Below are 16,896 nucleotides of genomic sequence, written 5' to 3'. Positions count from 1 at the left end.
GATTTCCAAGTGTTAAATACTTTTGATACTTATTTTCATTGCCTAGAAGTGTTTAGTCTAACACAAAAATAAATGTCTAAGGAGAAAGGTTCGGAATAAAATATAATTTGATTAATAAACAATCTTATAATTATTTTTGCATAATCAACAAAATATTACAAAAAGTTAATAACAAAAAATAATACGATATTTATAATTTAAGTAAAAATATTCTCAAGTTTTTTTAATTCAATGTCTTTTGCACGAAGAATATAGATTGTATGTATGTAAATATCAATAAAAATACTTGTTTTTTACAATGAGTTAAAAAGAAATACATGAGATTCTTATCAGTGTAATTACATTGCATTTATAAAAATATCAATACAAAAACTAGTTTTTATGAATATATTTAAAACTATTTATGAAATTCTTATTAGTGAGTGTAAAACTAAGATAATTGTTAGAAAGCACGTAAGAAATAACCGCCAAATGTGCATTAATTGCTTCTTTTTTCGCAAATTCAATGTGGTATCAACTAAAATTCCGGACAAACTTATATTATTTTATTAATTTACAAGTTAATCATTAAAGTTCAGTTAAATATATTATATTGATCCTGCCAACAAAAACTGTCGTAACTTTTTTTTTCATTTTTGAGTTATTACCATAAACACATTATAAGTGCATTAATGTAAATATGGTATCTTAATCCCCTTTTCCGGGAAGAAAGTGGTATTGTGCAGTTACTATAGTATTCGTTGGAAAATTGTGAGAAACAAAAAATGATTTAAGTTCATAATATTGTAGGTTATGTTACAATAACAGCATTCGAAATGTAGTGTAACCAAAAAATGATGTGTATTTCGTGGACGCATCAAGTTACCAACGAAAATATTTTACAAAGAGTAGGCCAAGATATGTACAGTAAAAGATAGAAAACTCTCATATTTTGGTCATATGATAAGAAATGATAAATATATTCTACAAATTATCATGCAAGGTACATTAAAAGGAAGCAGAGTGCCGGATAGACGACGGATCTCTTGGCTGAATAATCTGAGGCACTGGACTGGTACAAAATCCTTAGAATTGTATAGAACCGCTGCAAACAAACTTATGTGGGCCAGAATGATCGCCAACATCCAATGAGGATATGGCATAAGAATATGAAGAAAATATGTTTTTTATAGTAGAAACGTCAGTAAATAAAGTACACAAAATGACAAATTTTGAACATTGTATGTTATGTCTTGTGTACAATATATCATCACATGTCTCCTATTTTTATTTTATGGAGTTAATCAATTTGTACAGTGAACGGCTCATTGTACCATGTTTCTTTTAGATATTATAAGTACTGTTTGAAAACAACATAGGGAAAAGTTGTCATTCCCTACACGGCACGTTCCAATAACTAATAGACAATGTCCTATGAGTACATAGAACCTAGGACATGCGTGAATAAGATATAACCAAATAAACACCCGTGGAACAACTGAGAATATGACACAGAGGCTACAACTGTCATTGACTGCAGATTTGTGGAATGAACGTGACACACATACACTTAACTGCGCGCTCCGAAATCGCGAGGTGTAATACTGTAACGATCCAAAAATCTTATAAAGTTTTAATTCACATGTCTAAAATTCCATTCTATATAAGATTTTAATTTGCGTTTTAAAAATCTCCGAAAAAAACACTTTACTTCTCTGGGAATAGAATAAACACCCAATTGTTTATTTAAACAAACTAATATCGGAGTTTTTACCAGCGAAAAATCATCCATGCGTGAGAAATGAACAGATACCCGCTTAAGATCTGATAGGTACCCGCTTTTCGCCGATATGGGCAATGTTTGGCGATCAAGTAATCCCTGGCAGCAGTTGTTGATAATAGCAGTCAATAAAATAATATGAAGTAAAGTGAAGTATTTAGCAAACCAGCAAGATAAAGTCAGTTAGTTCATCAGATTAGATCTTTAATGGTGGTGAAAGCACAGTAAGTTTTTGTCTTTGTTTTTATCAATTACGATGCTGAATATTTTCTGATGGGAGACCGATGAAAAAGAATATATTATCTGTCACTTTTTTAAATTTTCTTCTATATGTACCCAGTGCAGTGCAGTGTTAATGTTTTTTTGAAAGGGTATATCCGTTAAAGTATTTTTTGCATGTTTTAATAACCATTTTATATACAACATTAAATTTGTATGTAGGTGTCAGAACAAAACAATAGTATTGTGAAGATATTAAACAATTATAAGATATTTGAAAATCTACAGTTTACTTCTTCAGACAAGATTTGGTTTTCAAAGTTTTGACAAAATTTCAAAGCCTGCTTTATTAAAAAGTTTAATTCCTACTGATCTTCTCGATTTTGTTGTTGATAATCAAAACGAACACGATGATAAATGAAAATCACAAACGTAGTAGGAGGTTGATCATAACTCATAATCAGCTCAGCGCCTATTTAGGAATGATTACAAATGAATTGTAATGGTCTACCAGAAGATCTTTACACAATAAAAACATGTCCATAAGTCAAATAGCGATATCGATCAAAAATACAATTTTAGAACTTTTGGAAAAATTAATCAAGATCAATTAAGATTACATTCATATTCATGTGCAAATTCGGATTCTCATTAATTAAACAAAGGCTTACTGAGTTATTAATCGCCATTAATGGAATTGTATTCTTGCGGACAAGACAGATGTTCAGAAAGTGGAGAATAACCACGAAGAAACTGCAAGAAACCTACAATCTTCAGTGGATCAAATTGAAAAATAGGCGAAAAGATATAGAAAATAAAACTGAATCTTAGATAGGTATCTTGATGAGACACTTCAACGAAAATTTAAATTCAGCTACAAAACATTTAATTGGATGCTTGTGAAGAATTCAAAGATCTTTATAGATAACAAATTCTTGATCTACACGCCAACACTGAGACCAGTATGATCATACTGGTGTCAGTGTGATGTACCAGCAAGACCAATTTTAAACATGTAGCGTGTGCATCTTTAATTAAAAACAATCACTTCCACCGAGACTTTTGAATATGATAATGAATAATTAAAAAATATAATAGTAAAAAAATAATATAATAGATAAAAAATGATATGAGAACGATTTTAAAAAGCATCCAGATTTCTAGTTGATATAGATATGTCCGGTTTTACAAATCTATGTTAATTCGGAACTCAAGTAGAATGGCCACTGCATTATTTTTATTATACTGATTTTAATAATACTTATATTACAGCCTACGCGAATTATGGTTACGTACTTACGACACTGGTATATCCAAAATGCTTACTAAGAATTAAAAAGAGTATATATACCGATGTTTAATTATTTTAAATTAATGCTTTCTCAGTTGGTAGTGGTTACTTTGCTCGTAATAAACATATCCCAAATAAATTTTATTATAATTCTTTTTAAAACCCCGCTTTCGGCCGTGAGAATTGTAATTGGAGCAGTCAGTAGCATTTTCAGAAATGGTACAGTGTGTTCGACTTAACCTTGCCAGAATTCGCGTACAGTTTTTTGTTTTACCGATTTACGGAAAATTCCAAATTTCGAGCCCAGTATCAGCCAAACATCCAGGAACCTGAGGTAAAAACATTGTCCACAACCTATTAGAGAAGCCAATACCCGGCAACAGGAACCAACATCGTCCAGGACCCTATTAGTGGATGAATTATTGTTAAAAACCCGCTTTCGGCTGTGAGAATTGATTTGTTTGGGAATTTTACTATAAATTATAGCCAATAATAATCGAGTAGCCATCAAAGTAAATTGTTGAATCAAGGGAACTTTGTGAAACCAAGCACAAACACTATATAAATAAATATTCCTTATAAAATAATATAAAAACTAAAATATGATATACCTCCAAAACAATAACTATAAACTCGTGTGTTTAAAAATATTCGTCGATTGCGGCAATAACTTTAGGACAGTATTTCTTCGCAAAATGTATATAGGGTGCATCTGAAGATAATGGCAATTTAGTTTGCTCACTATGTTTATTCCAAACGTGAATAGCAATGCTATCTTTAGCTAAATTAACCACAGCCTCTGTTGAATTTTCATCGAAGTACATTTTCCAATTCTGCCAAGGCACGGGATAAAATGAGTTTGGTGGGTAGGCTTTGAAACCCCCACAATCTTTATTTACCATTTCTTTTGCAAGTTTCACTCCACAAAGAGACTTAAGTAACCTAAAAGTATAAGCGTTAATAGGTATACCAAAATGAGCGATTCAAAGCATGTTCAAACGAAATTACAACCGAGAAACTCACCACACTGCAAATCTACCCCAAAACTGTGCTGTGAAGCGCAAAAACTAACTACTGAATTTTTTTTTTTTATGCGAATTTGAATATTTTATGCCATCCAAAAAATAACCATATATATATATATATATATATATATATATATATATATATATATATATATATATTATATAGTACAGGGAAGCCAACAGGCTTGCAAAAATTAATGCAAATGATAGGTTTATAAAAAAGGGTAACAAACATGAAAATGTTGTCACTGATAATTCTAAACTCAAGGCAGATAGTTTTAATAACCACTTCTGCTCAACTGCTGAGAGAGTAATAAATGAACTTGAGGTTTCTCAGCTAACTCCTGATGACTATTTGAAGTGTATACCATAGGAAAATATCCCGTGTTTCAGTTTTCAGCGCCAGTGAATGTTTTGCCAATGGTAAATAATGCATATAAAAAGGCAACTTTAGTGAAGTTGGCTTAGCTATTTCAGAAATAAAAAATAGTAACAGCAAAGATCCTGATGGATTTAACACAAAAATTATTAAAACGATTAAAGATATAATTGTTCAACCTCTAACAAATTTAATAAACCAATCAATATCTTGTAATACTTATCCTCAAGTTTTCAAAACTGCAAAGGTAATACCTCTGTTTAAGACTAAAGGCTCTAATGATGATTACAACAATTATCGACCCATTTCTTTGTTGCCCATCTTATCAAAAGTTTATGAACGAATTTTAAAAAATGAAATCAATCTACATTTTGAATCTAATAAACTGTTTGCCAAAAACCAGTACTGATTCCGAAAAAATAAAACAACAACTTTAGCTATTGATCTTTTCACTAGCAATATTTTGGAAGGGTTTGAAAAATACTTTGACACTCTTGCATCGTTTTTATATCTTACTAAGGCTTTCGATTGTGTCACACATAGTATTCTGCTGAGAAAACTTCCTTATTATAATTTTCATAGTGATGCTATTCAACTAATTGATTCATATTTATCAGTATATATTGGGTTTAGGTTCAATAATTACTGATAAATTTGGAACTAGATTTTATTATTACATTACAATCAACGTTTCGGCAGGTAATCCTTGCCTTTGTCAAGATTCTAAAATTTCCAAAAATTGAGAATAAGATGTTACTGTAAAATATGTAATAACTTACCAACACGTAAAATGGGACACTAAATTAATGAACGAACACAGGATAAAACTCATACCTGATGTATCATTGCTTACTATCATTAATATATAATTCTGTTTACATGGGCGTATCATTGGTATTGTTGTCGAAAAAGGAAAAGTGAAGATATGTTACAACTTTAATATTGTTATTATTTAAATCAGATTGAAATATATTTTATTTAGGTTCTTTTAAAATTAATTAAAAAAACTTTTAAAATTTTGATGTTTTCGAAGTCAAATTTATGCTTCCCCTCATTCTCATGCTTTGTGAGCGCAGTGATGTTGTTCTTGTCGTATTTGTGGGAAAGAATTCTGGATTGAAGCAGTTGACTAGTTTGTCCAATATAGACACCTTCACAGTTAGTACATGGTATCTCGTAAACAACATGTGATTTTTTAAATTTTGGAGTTTTTGTTTTTAGTTTGGTGAAATATTTATTTAAAAAATTATTACCTTTATTATCCACTGTTATATTCTGTTCAGCTAAAAGATTTGCTAGTTGTTCGGATAAACCGTTTATATATGGAAGAGTAGTCTCGGTTTAAAAACCGTTTCGATTAGATGTTCTAGTTATATGTATTACTTAGGTGGGCATTTCTTGCTTGTTTTTTATTGCAGCTGGTCTGTAAAACTAACAGATCCAGAATACAGAACGAAAACACATCGTACTTGTATTACAGGAATTACTAGCATATGTTTTCACTTATTCTATAGAGGATATCACTTACCACCAAAGTTGACAAAAACACACTATCAATTTCTACAAAAGAGGCGATAGGAAAAATTGTACAAACTAGAGGTTATAAGGGTTATAAATTAACTCTCGAGAATCGATGGAAAAAAAAATAAAAGCAAAAAAGAGATGACAGATATTGTCTCTAAAGCAGGTTATTGAGAAAATATTAGCCCACAACCTTTCAACTCATATAGTCTTTTTACAGCTTGTCTACTTAAATTGGCAATATATGGGAAACTTTTTTATTATTATTTTACGAAAACAAGTTTCGTAACTTATGACGTTCAAAAATGCAGTTGCACTAATTTATGGTATTTTTATTATTTCTCGAAATATCTCTACAATAACAACGAAAATTGAACTGCAAATAGTGTGCATGTAATAGGATGCTCTGATAAGAAATGTTTGAGAGTGACATTCAAAAGTTGAGTTATATTTAGCGAAACTTAATTAAAAAAATTGTAGAAATGCCAGCAACATTAAGTATTGACAAAAAAAAATTGTGTTAATTGTGGGTGAATATTATAAAACTTATCGTGAAGCGGCAGACATCTTTAATAACCGATACCCAGAGAAAAATCTTAACTGTGGCACAATAAGGAAATTATTACAAAAAATTTTAGACTTCTGTAGATGTAACAAATTTAGGAACAAACGGCAACAACGGGCTGCCAATGACGGCATAGAATTTGAAATATAGCCCAGGTTGTGGGGGAAAAAGTACTCTCTAATCCAGGAATTTATGTAATGTGGCCTAGGTTATAAGGGGCAAACTCAGGAGCAATCCCCCAAATCATTCAACAAAAAATTTTTGGTTATTGTTTATTTATGAGCATTTATAGGTGCAAAATACGTATTTTTTGAGTTTTTTTCATTTTTTGTCTAAAGTAAGTGTTGTAATGGGTAATTTCTGTATAGATTATGAAAGTACTCTAAAAGACCTTCAATTTGAGCCGGTATACGTTCAGTTTAATTTATTTGTTATTGCAAAAATGACGAATTAAGTGAAAATTAAAAAACGTAATATTTATTGCAAAATTGCTTTTTTATTTATTTCAAATGTATGACATTCAAGCCTATAAAATTACGAATCGAATGAGCCGTAGTAGGCCTAAATCACTTAATTTGTTGCTGAGATACATTAATTAGTTTATCCCACGACTTTCAACTTTGAATGCTCATAGGATTGCCAAAAAAAATGGTAGAGAGCTAATTCTTGTTTCATTCTCTTCCTAAAGCCGTAAATTTTCATAATCCACTGGAAAATAATGAAAAAAAATTTAATCCGTTAAAAATATCTATTTATGAAGTTGTAAAATTGCAGTTATAAACATTTAGAGCTGCAGCGCCCCCTATGTACCCTATAAATTTCTAATTTGCAGATTATTGTAGCTGGCTTCGAGACGAAGATTAAAAAAAAAGTTTTCTACGACCAATAGGAGCCTAGTTAGCACAACTTTTTTTAAAAATCACAGAGGCTTTATTATTAACAATTAAGAAACGAATCTGGCGTCATTTACTACTTAAAAACCTATATTTTCAAGTATTTGTATTCTCCTTAAATTAAAATAAAAAAAAATTATTTATTGTTAAAAATGACGAATAAAATTTACCTTTTTTCAATGTAGCACCGAAACCGTATGTGGCAAACATCGCGGGTGCCGTAAGCACAGCCTAAAATGTATGAGAATGTGCAAAAATTGTAACGGAGAGAGTTGCGAAAATTGTCATACTGCTGAATATGAACTAGATGACGCAGAAAAAGAATGTGAGAGTGAGATGGATGTTTTGGATGAATTGTTATATGATTCCGAGGAAATTGTACAACCACTAAAAAAAGAAAAATAAATAAAAACTAAGCATATTTCGGATTTTATAAATATTGAATCTCATTTTAAAATCATATAAATAAATTACAATTATTTTACTGTTTATATCTTTGTTTTACTAATTTATTCCTTCTATCAAAGTAATTTGCAATTTAAGATATACGTATACATGATGTTTATTTTAATCTATTAAACCAATTATTTAATTTCTCATGAAATTGTACTAAAAATCTAGTTTGACCAAAAGTTTTTAAAATCAATTTTTTTTAGAGTTTTTTTTTGGAAAATAGATTGTTTTAAATAGAAATTTTAATCATTTGAACTTTACTTTAACATAATTTTTCACGGATAAAAGATTACACAGCGAGGCAGAGTAGGTATTTAACAGAAAAGATAAATACTGAAATAATAGTAGTCTATAATTTCGAATATTAAATTTTTTTTAGAAATGGGGATGTTTCATGGGGATGTTCTCAATAATAATTTGGTAGTAGATTACGTTTGGTAGTAGGTGGTAAGATGGAGTTGAAACCGACTTACGGATATTAAAAATCAGAAGATGGCAACATGTTGCCAGAAACCGAACAGAATGGCGATGAATCTTAGAGCAGGCCAAGATCCACAGAGGATTGTCGAGCCAAAGATGATGATGATGATGAGTAGATTACGTTTAATAGTATTGTAAAAGTAAAAGAATAGAAAAAAAATTGAATATTAAAAAAACATTTAGGGGGTTGGGGGTGGTTTTTTAAGGGTGAAAGTATTCCAGATGTTAATAGAGAGTTTTTGTGCAAGCAAATACGTATACGTAACGTATCTTTTTGACATATAAGCATGCGCATTAATGATTGGACTAACGTATCTAGATACGTATTACCTAACGTAACGGGCTGGTACGTTGCGTTCATACGCATCCCTATCGAGCCGAAGGTAACCGAATGCACAAGGGGATCTTACCCGATTACCAAAATATCAACATTCAACATCCACATTTCATAAGCACACGTGGTACGTGTATTTTTACATATGTGGTTACGTATATTTGTTTTGATTTTTATAAATAATGGAAAGCAGTAGAAAACGACTTCACTTCAGCAATGAAGATGATTTGTTCTTGTTGAAGGAAGTTGTAGGCAAGAACCCTTACGACCATCCAGAAAGGTGGAATTTAATTCAAAAGCGAAAAATATTTTTAATGGTATCAAAATTAAGGCGGCCGTATAGACGTGCAAGATGTGGAGAAGAAGGGCATCTTCTATGTCTTCGTCTTCTTCATCATCAATAAAGGCATCTACATTTAATATCGCGTCCATGTCAAAAATTAAAAATTGTTCAAAAAAATATTTGTTATTTATTTTTAATATCAAAAATAGGGTTAAATGACAAAGACAAGACTGGCACTGACAATTTATTAGTTAATCACTAATTCGGTGAGGGCAACACCATCGTTACGTTACGTGCAGAACAAAAACTCTCAATCAAAAGTTCATCTTCTTCGATACGTTCTTCTTCTTCTACGGCACTACAGCCCAAAATGAGCCTTGGCCTCCTTTATTTTTTGCCTCCACCCTTGTCTGTCTGTGGCTGCTCTTCTCCATACACGGACTCCTAAAAGTGCTTGTGCGTCGCTGCTTACTGTGTCTTCCCAGCGCTTTCTTGGCTTTCCAACTGGTCTCTTTCCCTGCATTCTGGCGTTCAGTGCTCGTTTTGGTAGCCTATCCTCTCCCATTCGTATCACATGTCCGGCTCATTGCAATCTTTGTATTCTAATGAAGTCTGACAGGGGTGTTTCCTTATACAGTTGATAGAGCTCGTTGTTATATCGAATTCTGAAGATTCCGTTTTCCCTCACAGGTCCTAGTATTCTCCTCAGTACTTTTCTTTCGAATGTGTCGAGTTTGTTTTTGGATGTTTCTTTCAGGACCCATGCTTCGCTGCCATAACATGCTATTGGCCGAATTAAAGTTTTATAGATTCTCATCTTTGTATTTCGGTGGACACTTTTAGACCGAAATATATGGGAGAGGGCAAAATAAGCTTTGTTTGCCTGCGTTATCCTTTTTCGTATTTCTCCATCCTCTGCTCCATCGGCATATATTTCTACTCCCAGGTATGTAAAGTATGTTCGATACGTTAGTTCTTTACTAATAGGGGGATACGTTACGTTAGGTAGTTACAAAAACTCCCTATTATTTCGACGAGCTACCCCAGATTAAATCATCATCGAAACTAAATCATCGAAATCGGTTCATTTTTCACCGAGATATTGCAAATTTTTCCGAGCGTCTCCAGATTCGTTTCTTAATTGCTATTAATAAAGCCTCTGTGATTTTTTAAGAAAAATATGCTAACTCGGCTCTTATTGGTCGTAGAAAAATTTTTTTTTAAACTTCGTCTCGAAGCCAGCTACAATAATGTGCAAATTAGAAATTTGTAGGGTATATAGGGGGCGCTGCAGCTCTAAATGTTTATAACTGCAATTTTACAACTTCATAAATAATTCTATAATTCAATCCTATGAGCATTCAAAATTGAAGGTCGTGGGATGAACTAATTAACGTATCTCAGCAACAAATTAAGCGATATAGGCCTACTACGGCTCATTCGATTCGTAATTTTATAGGTTTGAATGTCATATATTTAAAATAAATAAAATAGCAATTTTGCGATAAATATTACGTTTTTTTAATTTTTACCTTCATTCGTCATTTTTGCAATAACAAATAAATTAAAATGAACGTATACTGGCTCAAATTGAAGATATTGTATAAACGCTCATTAATAAACAATAACCAAAAATTTTTTGTTGAATGAACTGGGGGATTGCTCCTGAGGTTGCCCTTTATAACCTAGGCCACATTACATACATTCCTGGATTACAGTATAAAATCATCCATTTTTCCCCCAAATCCTGGGCTAATAATGATTTTAATAATCGAACATCCTAAAAAATCCTTGCCAAAAACGGCAACTTTAATGCAAAATCCTTTTTAACAAAGATACAGTTTTAAAATTTTTTAAAAAGAACAAGTTGTATCCATACAAGCTCCGATGTATTCATACGGTAAGACAATTGATATAATATAATTGATAGACGACTTGATTTATGTTGTAATATCCCAGGAATCTTAGAAGACAACCCATTTATACCCAGTCATAGTCTTTTAGACAGTCTTAAGACAAATTTTACCATAAAAACTCAAGACCGATATGCATTTAAAACACATGTGTGGTGTAAAATTTACGGAAATAAAATAATTGGACCTTTTTTCATGACTTTTTAAATGCGGACAGTTATTTTCTGTATTTAGACGATTGTCTTGATAACGTTTCCCTCCTTCAACGTTAAAAAATATGGCTTTAAGAGTAGATTAGATGTAAGGCACTACCTTGGAACTCGTTTTAATGAAAGAGTTATACATCGGTTTTCTGAAATTTTTTGGCCTCCTCGATCTCCAGATTTCACGCCACTATTACCTATATTAAAAGAAAAGGTGGATATGTTGGGGGTTAATGAATTTAGGGAGTTAATAATGTTAGTTAAATAATTACAACAAAATGAAATATTATGGTATTATTAATTTAAATGCAATGCTAAAATGTTACAAAACAAACATTAATTAATTGAAAGGTTATCAACGTTCAATGTTCATTAGGTTTTGAGGGACAGAAAACCCCACTAGACGATAACGAGGTAGATCAAGACGATCCTGGGGAAAAGATGTAGAAGATGTAATGAAAGCTAGAGATTTAAAAATTGAAGATTGCTTCGACAGAAAATGCTGGAAATTGCGATGCGAGAAAAGGTGCCAGCTATAGAAAACTCGCCTATTATTTATTATATACATGCTTACTTATAACATGAAGAATTAAATATTGGACAAATTATCATAAAACAATAATGAAGTACATATTTCTAATTTTAAAATTTTAAAAACATATTATAATAATTGTAGCATTTTCATTGATCATATAGTTACCTAGTTATCACTCCAGGGCCATTATTTCCCCAATCTTGGCCATTAAAATTATGTTTTAAGTCATTTACACAGCTTTCGGCCATTGTATGGCCCTTTCCTGTAGCATCAAAACTTAACACTCCAGCGGCTACATTTTTATCAGATTCAATTCCTGCGTAATTGGGTGGAATATCTTCTAAACTCTGAGTAACTATTACATCTAAATCTAAATATATTCCACCATATTTCCATAATGTTAAATACCTAAAAATACATTTAGGAACTTATTATACATTATATATAAAGTTGTACATTACAATTTACAAAACTTTTCAAATCAATTACAGATTGGAAAAAATAATCTAAACAAATAGGACAATTATTCCTGTAGACAATTAGTTTTTCCTATTTTTTAAATTATTTATTTGTAAATTTATAACCTACTGTTGGAAGTTATACGCTTATAACAGTGAGCCATGCCGGTATAAGCGTTCCAACGAGGAATAAGGAAATGTGCTCATATGGTGTTGAAAGTAACGGGATACTACAGCACTTCTCCACTTTTCCCCTGGGATAATTATCTAATATATGTCGGACAACAGCCCCCAATTTGGGCAGACCTTAGATGGTCCGAGGGTGCTATGAATCCCACGGAGCCCTCAAAGAAAAACTAGATCAATGAATATTGTAAAGAATAATTAGCATCATTACCAGATAATGCAGACAGCTTTAGGCTACATAAAAATGTTAAAGAAATTTCAGGTTTATAGAGAAAACACTATAACACCCGCTTGAAGAATAATCAAGGAGACTACTTTCATACCCAGGAAGAAATAGCTAAAATCTGGCCAGCCAATGCTTTGTCCCTCTTCAAGGATAATAGGCTGAATCTTCCAATTAGTACTATATTCGCCACGAAAAACGGATCTGGTCCACCCATTATTCAAGCTGAGGTGAACTATGCTATGGCATTACCATGGCAGCTTAATGAGCCATCTGCTCAAAGTATTCCTTCGCATATTTTATATTATTTCATGTATCAATAGCAGTGTTATATATATATATATATATATATATATATATATATACAAGGCAGCATTGAAAGCTATGGAACATCCAATGGGTGTTCGAGATTGTCGTGGTCACAGTGGAGGTCATAATAAATTTAACGAAAATATGCAACAAGTAATTGAGCACATAATGAAATTCCCCAAGTACAAATCACATTACAGAAGAGCTAACACAGAAAGAGAATACCTAACAGAAGACACAACAGTAAGTAAAATGTGTGAGTTGTATATTGAAGAAGCACACAATGATCCTGTCAAATTTCCATTTTACAAAAAAATATTTTCACCACGATTTAATCTTCAAAGAAAAAAGTTGAAAAAAGATACCTGTAATAGTTGTGATTGTTTAGAATTAGAAATTAAAACTTGCTCAGATAACGAAAAATTAAGCATTTTAAAGGCAGAAAAAAGTGTGCATCTAGAAGAAGCGGAAAATACACAATCTAGAAGAAAGCTAGACATGAAGATGAGCAACGTTAAATCAGAAGTGGAAACCTTTTGTTTTGATTTAGAAAAAACTCTTCCCCTTTCAAGAATCCCAGCAAATATCGTATATTATAAGCGTCAATTATGTATTTACATCCTTGGTATCCATAGTGGCAAGGATAACAAAGGTCGTTGTTATGTTTGGACAGAAGGGGAAGCTGGTCGGGAAGCCCAGGAAGTTGGCAGTTGTCTTAAGAAACATATTGAAGAAAATGTTACTTCTGCAAAACATATAATTTTCTGGCCAGACTCTTGTGGCGGCCAAAACCGCAACACCAAATTGGTTTTATTTCTGAAAACGATTTTAGAAACTCATCCCACCATTGAAAGAATTACATTACGTTATCTCTTTCTTGGTCATATCTTTTTATCCAATGATAATGATTTTAGAGATATTAAAAGTGCCCTAAAATTTAAACAATTTTTATATATGGTTGATGATTATCTAAACGTAATGAAGAAGTCCCGCAAAAAGAACGCATTACAAATTCACAAAATCAAAAAATGAGAATTCGTTGAAACAAAGCAGCTGGAAACTATGATTACAATCCGTAAGCCAGACGTAGAAAATAGTAAGGTAAGCTGGCTTAAAACAAGACAAATTGAAATAAGGAATGATAAACCACTGAGTATTTTTATGAAAACCGATTTTAATACTAGTCAAAACAAAACAACGACTTTTATTGTCATACCCAAAAACAAAAAATAGCTTGTGGTCTACTAATCATTCACTAAAAGTGATATTTTAGTTACGCATCACTAGACCAAACGAACTCCAAATCGCCTCCATATAATTGAAAATAAAACTGAAGAAAATAAAAAACATGATTTTTACATAAAAAATAAAATCGAAGGAAAAATAGAAAGAGACTTTGATAGAAACGCTACAAATTTGACAAGTCTACTGCTGTTTTATGCTTTGATATGCAAAATGTTTTTGCTCTACCAAAAGCTGGGGTGTCAAAAAATTTTTTTTATAAAAAAAGTTTTCAGTATATAATTTAACTGTTCACTGCTCCACAGATAAAATTACCTACTGTGATATGGCATGAAGCCATTTCAGGCCGTAATGGTAATCACATTGCAAGTGCTCTTATAAAACTATTAAACAAAATTTCAGAAACAAATCCTAATGTAAATAAGTTTATATTATGGTCATATTCTTGTGTCCTCCAAAACCGCAATTCACACATGGCCTTATCTATAAAGTATTTCTTACATATCAATATTCGCGTTAATACAGTTGAACAAAAATTTTCAGAGCCCGGACATAATAAATTTTGAAAACAAAATGCAGTTTTCTTTTTAATGTACCCTTGTATTTTTTTAAAGGTGCAGTAATATAAGAATAGAAATAATGTAAAAAAACTGTGATCTAACTGTAGAATGATACATAAGATATATAGAAACGCAAACTAAAATATTTTACTTAAAATGTTATAAAATAATTCAGTTTTGTACTTCATTGCATATGGAACAAAATTTGTTCAATTGTACAAACGTGCAAATTCCTGTACTAATTTTACTTTTTGTTTTGTAAGCAAAGGTTTTTTTTTCAAATTTTTAAAGAGTCAGTAAAAATTTGAAGTCATAATCCAGCACACCATTTTAAATATTTTTTTTTAGAATTAACATCATTTTCATGAGTTTTAAAATAAATGAGTAAATATTACCAAAATATTTAAATATAAATATCCCAAAATGAGAATTTGGCATATGGAACAAATAAGTACTAGCCTGACGATGTGTAAACATATTATATTAAATTAGCAGTATGTTTTGTAGAGGTTTTGACTGGAATTCTATATTAATGCATTTGCATATCTCCTTTACACTGTATTTACAAAAAGTAAGATAACTTGCTACTATCCTAAAGTATCAGACAAGTTCACAGAAAAAAGTTTCAAGAAAAAGTAATTCCAATTACTAGTAGGTGCATTAATTAATTAGAATTATATATTATGGTGCATTATATTTACAGATACATCCTAAAGTATCAGACAAGTTCACAGAAAAAAGTTTCAAGAAAAAGTAATTCCAATTACTAGTAGGTGCATTAATTAATTAGAATTATATATTATGGTGCATTATATTTACAGATACATTTTTAAAGTAGTAAGTACCTTTTACATATTTTTAAAAATTTTCTTACTCATAAAATGATTTTTCCGAAAAATAAATCTTATAAATGGAATGATTATAAAACAGGAGGAATAGAAGATTTATAATATTATTCTTTATGGGGGCTTTTCTGAAAATTTTAACTTTAATTTTATTTTAAGTTAATGCGTCTACTATAATGGGCTCCCATCCATAACTACTTTATCAGATAATTAAGGCATATCTCACATATTTTTTAAATTAACAATTTAAAAACTAGACTATATTCATAAAAAAAGTGAAGAATTAACTTACCTTAGTACATCACTAGCATGAGACTGTGCATAATAGGAATTGTCCACTTTTCCAGAACTGTATAATTCTTCAAGAGGGGTACCTTTGGTATATTTGTCATAGTCTAAATGTAACAATTTGAGATTGTTATATCTCAGCAATGCCATTAAAATTCGATCAGACTCATCTCCTTCATATTTTAACACTCCTGGTGAAGTAAACAGTAAATATACATCAAAATTTGGATTTATTCTTGCTGCACTTTCTACAGCACAGGCTTGACGTGCAGTGATTGAAATCTTATCATTGAAAAATGATCTACATGATGTTTCATGGAAGAAAATTGATTTTCCTTTTCTAGGGGATATTTCAGTTATTTCGGGAAGAGAGGGCATTTGTATCCTATAACAATTTATACCATCTTTTGGGTAAAAAAGCCTGTAAACCTTGATTGGTATGTACTGGCTTTGGAGGAAAATTATCACAATTGTTGCTACTGCCACACATAGTAAAACTTTGAAACATCTTTGCATATAAAAAACATTCATCTTTAGGTGATAGATGCAGTCTCTATTCGCATGATTTAAATTTTTAAACCTAAAACTGGTTTTTAAAATAACCTTTGGATTTCCCAATTTACTATAAATTATAATTTTTAATGCAGTAATGACATAATTATTTACTTACATACTGGCGATAAGCCTTATTTTGAAACTATTTTACATAATTAAATTTGTCTCATTTTTTAGTAAATAGGTAAAAATCTAAAATGTAATATTATTTGAATAGAATACCGAACCGAATTAACATAAATGTCAACTTGTTAAATTAAAAATAGATATATTATTAGAGTATTCGACAGCCCGGTTGTGTGCTATAATGACCCACCTCTACACTACTGTTCTACATTAACATTTGAACTTTTGAACATTGTAATTGTTCATTTTTT

General features: G+C 31.0%; 1 protein-coding gene across 2 annotated transcripts; it reads right to left on the bottom strand.

Annotated features, from left to right (window-relative positions):
* Positions 1-1,514: 1,514 nt before the first annotated feature.
* On the bottom strand, positions 1,515-16,792 carry LOC140443640 (lactosylceramide 4-alpha-galactosyltransferase-like). Of its 2 annotated transcripts, XM_072534995.1 has the most exons (4): positions 16,635-16,792; positions 15,969-16,550; positions 12,019-12,261; positions 1,515-4,211 (listed from the first exon to the last, which is right to left on the bottom strand). In XM_072534995.1, exons 2-4 carry the CDS (start codon positions 16,493-16,495, stop codon positions 3,911-3,913), a joined length of 1,071 nt encoding a protein of 356 aa, XP_072391096.1. In that variant the 5' UTR covers positions 16,496-16,550; positions 16,635-16,792; the 3' UTR covers positions 1,515-3,910. The 2 variants fall into 2 exon arrangements, with proteins under 2 accessions (XP_072391096.1, XP_072391097.1); XM_072534996.1 differs by lacking the exon at positions 16,635-16,792 and having other exon boundaries at positions 15,969-16,628.
* Between the last annotated feature and the right edge of the window lie 104 nt (positions 16,793-16,896).

The sequence above is a fragment of the Diabrotica undecimpunctata genome, chromosome 6 (genome assembly GCF_040954645.1).
Source record: "Diabrotica undecimpunctata isolate CICGRU chromosome 6, icDiaUnde3, whole genome shotgun sequence".
Lineage (NCBI taxonomy): Eukaryota > Metazoa > Arthropoda > Insecta > Coleoptera > Chrysomelidae > Diabrotica > Diabrotica undecimpunctata.
Note: the sequence above shows the minus strand (reverse complement) of the source record. Positions and strands in the feature narration are given on the sequence as shown.